Source organism: Rhagoletis zephyria, unplaced genomic scaffold, assembly GCF_001687245.7.
Source record: "Rhagoletis zephyria isolate East Lansing unplaced genomic scaffold, Rhagoletis_zephyria_1.1 Rzeph_scaffold_00038, whole genome shotgun sequence".
In the NCBI taxonomy this organism is placed as follows: domain Eukaryota; kingdom Metazoa; phylum Arthropoda; class Insecta; order Diptera; family Tephritidae; genus Rhagoletis; species Rhagoletis zephyria.
This window is the reverse complement of record NW_016157122.1, coordinates 431,797-439,259: the sequence shown is the minus strand read 5'-3', so window position 1 is coordinate 439,259 and position 7,463 is coordinate 431,797. Positions and strand designations below refer to the sequence as shown.

The 7,463-nt window shown below is 35.1% G+C and overlaps 1 protein-coding gene across 3 annotated transcripts in view; it reads left to right on the top strand.

Moving 5' to 3' along the window:
- The first annotated feature begins 4,171 nt into the window (after positions 1-4,171).
- The window catches only part of LOC108365904 (oxysterol-binding protein-related protein 9), a 38,563-nt gene continuing 35,271 nt past the window's right edge, over positions 4,172-7,463 (top strand). For all 3 annotated transcript variants that reach the window (XM_017620115.1, XM_017620125.1, XM_017620133.1), the window contains exon 1: positions 4,172-4,918. In XM_017620115.1, coding sequence (XP_017475604.1) covers positions 4,808-4,918 — 111 coding nt within the window. In that variant the 5' untranslated portion in view covers positions 4,172-4,807. The remainder of the gene's footprint in view (positions 4,919-7,463) is intronic.

The window sequence follows — 7,463 nt, the reverse complement described above, 5'->3', positions numbered from 1 at the left end:
AATCTAATAAACAAAGTGAAATAAATATTTGACGTACGCTTATTTGAAAATTTAAATGTAAACAATTCGTATATTTGTTTACATTACGGCTTTGGTTTGGAATCGACTTCTGAGATAGGGCGTTCTTCAACTAAATTCTGTAATAGGGTGTTTTTTAATATTTTCAATTTTTTTTTTTCAGAATTTATGCGAGTTGCACTAGAAATTTCCTGATTTTCTCGATTTTAGCAAATAAATTAGTCAGTAAACCGTATTTTTATTTTTTGTGAATAACTATTTACTGATATTTACACATACGAAGGTACAGAAACCGCGCTTTGTCACAGAAACAATATGCCAGTACGCAGAATGTCCCCATCTCAAAAGATTTCTTCATATATGTATATATATATATATACACATTAAGATTAAGGATACTAACCGCCACCTTGTTCGCCACTCCCAGGCGTTGAATTATATTGAGGACTGCTACTGCGATAGGGCTCTGAGTCATCGGTTGTCACATTTCCCTAGGGGACTCTTGCGAGCAACTCACTCTCCCTATCATCTTTCTCTTCTTCTCCTCCTTATTGTTTATATTTTTGTGCAATTTTTTTCATTTGGGCGTACGACCACCTGCGCGACGAAGCGGACCCAGTAGTCAAAAATAGTGGCGGGAAGCAAACATTCCACCGCGGTAGCGCCCTGTCCTGTTGCGGCCTGGTGTCAGGAAGGCTCCGTTATAATACAGCCGATGTTTTAGACCCCCTGGCTGCAAATCCTCCAATAGGCACGGTCGAAGCATAAGACCATGGATTAGGGGATTGATAATTCTTGATCACTGTTCACCCACAGCTCGAGGCCGGACCGGGGCAGCGCAGATGAAGGCTGGCCAAGCACCTACACTGCTCAGATCCTTCGACGGCGATTCAGATAAGCCCATGCACCAATGAAAAGGTGCCTGCCCTAGCGAAAGCCTTTTAGATATAGGTCGGCGACTAATTGAGATGTAATAATGTCCGTATAAGACTACTTGCGACTACCCACTTAATGCCAAATTATACCCCATTGCGACTAATCCCGCAATACTCTCTTTTAATATTAGTCGCACAGTTTTTTGCAGGCATTACATAATCGCACATTAGTCATACGACCCGCCCATACTTTAGATAAGCGAAATTGTGACTGTGAATCACAGCGATTTGAAATAGTGACTAATAGGGCTCGGAATCTCTTGCAAATGCATGTTTTCATTGGGCATCTTCAAATGGGAATGGTTGAGTTAGGGCTTGTTCGAGTTGCAATCACAACCGCAGTGTTGCGCGAATTATTAAAGTATCGCGTTCTGTGTGAATATCTAGCAATGTATTATCAGTTGGGCAGTTGCAACAATGTTGCCATTTTTCATCAGTACGGCAGTAATGCCGCTTTTATTACGTGCCTCGAACAGGCCCTTATATTTACGAATGATGAAATTGCCTTTAAAATGGCCTTTATAGTAATGAGTGAAATTTATTGAATGAAAAATATAAGTTACATTTAGACACGTAAGAAAAACGAGTATAATATAAATGCATGCATGCTAGATAATAAGTAACAAGTACTTCAAGTCTTCAGTACATCAGCCTTCAATCGTTAGTGCAGATTTTGCAGTAAATGCATAGTTTTGCATTTTTTTCGGTTTTTGCATATTTATTGCGATATTTTACAACAAATGCATATGGTTTTTGCATATTTTTGCTTTACTTTTAATTTACAACCATTTAAATTTAGTGGGAAATCTCCTTACAAATAAATTGCCGATAAATTTTTCCCAAATATCCATCCGAATATATTCACCGATCTCAGTTCACGGAAGGATGAGGCTTAAGACACTCGACAAGCCATTTCTGCCAAATGTTTCTCTGAATGTCTCTCTCTGTAACTGCCATACCTAAACAAAAGCGTTGGGCGGAGCGATTTCTGACGCCTAGCGTTAGCGCCGAAGTGGCATACCTAAACAAACGCTACGTCAAATGCAGAAATAACACCAACAATAAGCATAGGTTTGTTTGTGTGTAACACGAAAATGACAGTTTCGCCGTTTTCTGCAGCCAACTTCAATACCTAACGCCCTGTCAAAATCGAATTTTCCAACCGCTCAGCGTTGACGCCGCGTTGTTTCGGTATGTTTCATACAAATTGTATGAGCATGAGAATTTTTTGACAGTCGGACAACGCTGACGCTTTTATTTAGGTATGGCAGTTAGAAATTCATTCAAGCCGCCTAATGGCTGTAGGTGCCAAAGTTGCTAATTGCTTATCACCAAGGTGACAATCCACTATTGATATTATTAAATTACATAACCGATTAAAAAGGTAATGACGAGAAAATAAAGACAATTAATTTGTCTTTCAGCTGATATATGAAATGTATATGCTTGTTTATATATTTAAGCCAAAAATATTAAAAAAAATAAAAATTATTATTTTATCATAAAATAGCCTTTTTTGAAAAAATACATAAATAATAAGGGTATTCATCAAACCTTACAAATGCATTGTAAACCGTATAAACTTATAATTGTGTAAACCTTATAAATGAACTGTCAAAATTTGTATGGAAACTTGTTTACACATTTCTGATATATTTATCCAGCGATTTCACGGAATAAACTTGATAAACTGAAGACAATGCAACTCTGTCGAAACTCTAGCTATGTTTTCTTAGGCAATAATCGGGATCCGCATACAAATTTTGCACGCAAATTCAACAACGATATGATCCTGATAGAGATCTGGTTCAATTATTATCCCGTCTGTTTGTTTTGTTTCACTGATAATTCGCAAAGTTTGGTAGCCGTGACAAATGAATTCATACACAACAAGACATTCTGCCATTGTTTCTTATAACTTACTTCAAATAAATAGCCTTATGTTATATGTACATACATTTATTTAAATAGATATCTCGTAAATATAATTTTTTCCAATTTAGTGAGGTAGTTTCTATAATTTCTTTATCCCCGTGCTAGTAGTATAAAGTTAGTGACACTGCGCTTTATAACCAAAGAAAACACGACTATTGTCGCATGTGTAAACGAAAAGAGAGTGTGGGTCGTTCATGTAACAGAGTGCATAAACTTATAAGATTATCTGCTTGATAAAGTTATCGGTTTAGATGAATACCACTAATGTTAAAAAGTTTATATTATTTGGAAATTTCAAGTTTTTACCTTCAGTTTGATATAGATATATGTACGTATTTATTTTGTTATGATTTGCTTTTGAGTTTTCATAATTCAGTGATAATAAAAAATATAAATGCATTTATATGCCAGCAAGTGTGAGGTGATATCATATATATATATATATATATAAACAAGCATATACATTTTGTATATCAGCTGAAAGAAAAACTAATTGGCTTTATTTTGACATCATTACCTTTTTGATCGCTTTTGTAGTTTAGAAAATACCAATATTTTTAAATATCGAAAAATTTTAATTTAACCGCTTATATCTACTTTACTTTTCAAATGCGCCAAATAATAAGTAAAAAGTACTATCGATCTGCATTTATAGTTTTTCCATACCTGAACGGTTGCTTATCTAGATGTGTGCCTTTATTTTTGTACCAGCAATAACATATTTTTAATTGCATATTTTACTAGTTTATAGTGCATATTTTTGAATTTTGAGAGCATATTATTAATGAAGATCCCTGATATATTAAGCTCTAAGATTTCGCCAAGAGTCCTTTAAAGAAACAAATTCCCTCCTTAATTCCAGCTTAATTTTTAAATGCAATGTAAAATGTTGTCTTTAATTATTTTCCTTCCTAATTTCACAAATTAAATACAAATTTTCGAAGTTATGCTAAAAACACATTGAAAGCGACGCGCTACGGGAGACATTTGTCAAATTATTTAAACACGTGAAGTCACACTGTATAAAAAAAAAACTGTTTCACTCCAAACACCCTGTTGCATACCATTTTTTTTTTAACTTATGGTTAGCAATATTGCTTTCAATATATGGTTCTTTATCCTTTATTAAAAGAGGACGAATATTTATGAGTGTATTTACTCTTTTACATTCCGTGCTTATTGGTTAAAAAAATCTTATAGTTTCCAAAAATTGCAAAATTTGTTGTTCGAGCAGTCTGTTACCCGTTTCAATCTGCTTGCATTCCTCTTCGATAAGACACAAATACTCTGGCAGCACTAGTTCGATCATATGTTCTCCGGGCAGCATTGGCCAAATTGTACGCAAATTTTTCTTATTTTTTCGCTTTCAATTCTTTCCAACAAAAATTAAAGTTCGGCAATATATTTCGGCAAGAATTTAAATACGCAAACGGTTATAAAAAAAGTTGTCAAAACGCGCAAGTAAATGCAAATAGTCAAATAAAGCCAAGTCAAGGTCGTTCGCGACGAAAACTGTCAGCAGTGCACCAAATCGGTGGTTTGCAGTAGCAGCTGGCAGCAGAAGGAAAAAGTGAATTTAAATCATTGGTAGTGCAATGCGGAAGTGGTCGGGGCAGTTTCAAAAGCAGCAGGAGCAGTGGGTTTATGCGGCACCTACTTTTGCATTGAAAATCGGAAGCGAGTTTGTCTAAAACTTATTCTGAGTTGTGTGGCCTAAAAATTGACGCCTTACGGCTTTTTTAGTTGAAGTGACTTTTTTGTTCGTATTAAAAGTAAGCGGCGGTCAGTTGAAGTTGCGTCATTGGCGGTATACATTACGTGCTGACTCTAGTTAGACTGTGCAGCAAAGTTGGTGCTTATATTTTAGAAGCGCTTACGATATTTTAGCACCTTTAATCGCTACCATATCCTACTAAGCCATGTCTACTACGCTGGAAGGAACACTTAGTAAATGGACAAATGTCATGAAAGGTTGGCAGTATCGTTTCTTCGTGTTGGATGAGAATGCTGGTTTGCTGTCCTACTATACGGTGAGTTGTGACCTTGAACAAAAGCCAAAAATTTAAGTATTGAAGCTGCCGGTTTTGCACAAAATTCATAAAAAATTTAAAGCTCCACTCTAAATGCAGGGCGCGGCGTTTGGCAAATATCGTTATAGGGTATGAGTCCAATTGACACAACACAACGTATTCATAGATTACATATATATCGTCGCACGATGGCCGGAGAAACTGTGTTTTACGCGAAAAAGGCATATTTTAAAACTGTGATTAATTAACCGGAATAAATCTGTTATTATTCAAAAATGTCCAACGAACTCAAAACTGATTAGTACTTTCAATAATATCTGCAAAGAAAGCCGTTCTTACAGTTATGAGTTGATAAATTTCTTAACAATTTTTTTATGGAAACTTTCAATTATAACAGTATTGCTGGTTTGGTCTTACTTACTTCTTATACATGGAATATAATGATTTCATATGAAATATTTCATAATAAATCTTGGTTGCTAATTATCAACACCTTAGAAGCAGGGCTTATTTATCAACAAATATTTTCTACAAGAAGGTATAACTAATTTGTGCAAAATCGAGTGCAAAGGTCCCTTTAAGGATCTACGAAAAGAAAAACGGGGCATACGTGTCAGCTGACACGATCTAATGGCATCTGCGTTTTAAAAAACTCACCACCGCGTGACCGTGACGTAGGCGTTGCTTCTTTTTCCATCAACAGAAAACTTGATATGTTTCTACGTACTTTTAAGCTGATGCCACATAAAACTTTTGCTTCGCTTTACGTGACAGATTCGCTTTGACAGATAAGATGAATTGTATGAAAATGCACAAAGCATGCCACATAAATCGTTGAAGCGGCAGCGCGAAGCGAAAAGATGGTCAACTCCCATCTTTTTGCGCGCTTTGACAATCAGCCGGTTTAATATTTATTTTGTTTCGTCCAAATTCGGGTTTTCATGCAGAAACATAAAACTTAATTACATTGCTGATAATTTTAAATCAAAATAATTAAAATCCACAGCAACTTTGATGAGTAAAAAAGCGGTACAACATTGTTTTCTTGACGTTCATTGTGGCATACCTTTTGCGTCTGGCGCTTTGCTGGCAAAGTTATAAATGTCACGCAAAGCTACAAAGTTTTATCTGGCATCAGCTTTACGCTACGCTATGTACACGTTCGTGGTTAACCGCACTCGAAAGTGTATTAAAATATTAAAAATTGATGTAATTTATTCTATTTTAGCATTACTTATATCATTTATAAGATGTGTCTTAAAAAAGCTGAAGTAAATTTTCAACAATCCAATAACGAATCCAACGAATGGCGACCAAGAATTTAAAAAATTGCCGAATTTCTTTCTTAAGTTCGCTCATTCGATGTCTGTGCGTCAACCAAATGTGTAAAAATGAAAATTTTGGGAAATTAAGTTTGAAAGTTTTTTACTGTAGTGTTGATTGATCAGCTGATTGGATATTTTTGTCTCTACACTAGTACAGGAGAATGTCATCCCAGACGAAGTGGCGCAACTTTAGGATGTCAACAAAACGAAATGACAAAAATTATCTGTTATTCCCTTTCGTTTTGACATCCCAATGTACCAAAAAGCAATAACAAAATACAGGGGACTTTTACTTATATGCAATTGCCACCGCCTTGTATGGATGCGCCTTGCTTAGGGCCAATTTCACAATGCGTAGTTAACTGCCGATTCTGAGCTGTGAAATTGGCCCTTAAAGGCTCAGTTAGTCTATACTTAATTTACGTAACGTAACCTATTATATTGGCCAACGCAATATATTTTTGTCCAGGAACTCTTTGATGTAGCTTATGGAGGCAATGTGACAACAAAATATTTTCGCTTCTGGCTAAGTTTACGTGTTGAGTAATCATTAACGATTGCTTAAGTAAGTTAAGTTAAGTCTAGACTAACTGAACCTTAACTCAACATTTATGCAATTCAAATTGTAAAATATGTTGTTTTCGCTTGCGATAGGTATTCTGGGTTTTGGTATAACATAGAACACCCAAAGGTTAATCAAGTCAACCCAATAACTCAAAACTGATCAATTTGCACATTTATGCTTCTGGCATAAAAGCGTGACGATATATGTATACATATAGTGTATGTATGCTATCATTAATTACATCCCTTCAATAGAATAAAAACGCTGTGTGCACCAATATGGGGCTACTGATAACACATTTTACTCAATACAATACAGACGGAGCTACATACATACATACATGTCGGCTGGTCTGTTTAATTGAAATATCCATTAACTTTTTTTATTAGGTTCTGTATCATTATATGCAATTATCTTATCTTCTAGAAATACATACATATCGTTACTTTAATATGGCATCTATTATGCAGAATATTATATATCTACACTCGAATTTTTCTAGAAGACAAATTATTCGTTCATACGATTTCGTAAATACATGAGCTCAATCTGGGTAAAATCTACTTTCAATACATATTCACTTATTTTGCGTAAAACATCTACATATTTGCATACCCATAAAATAACATTTATAAAATACTTGACTTCACTGGTC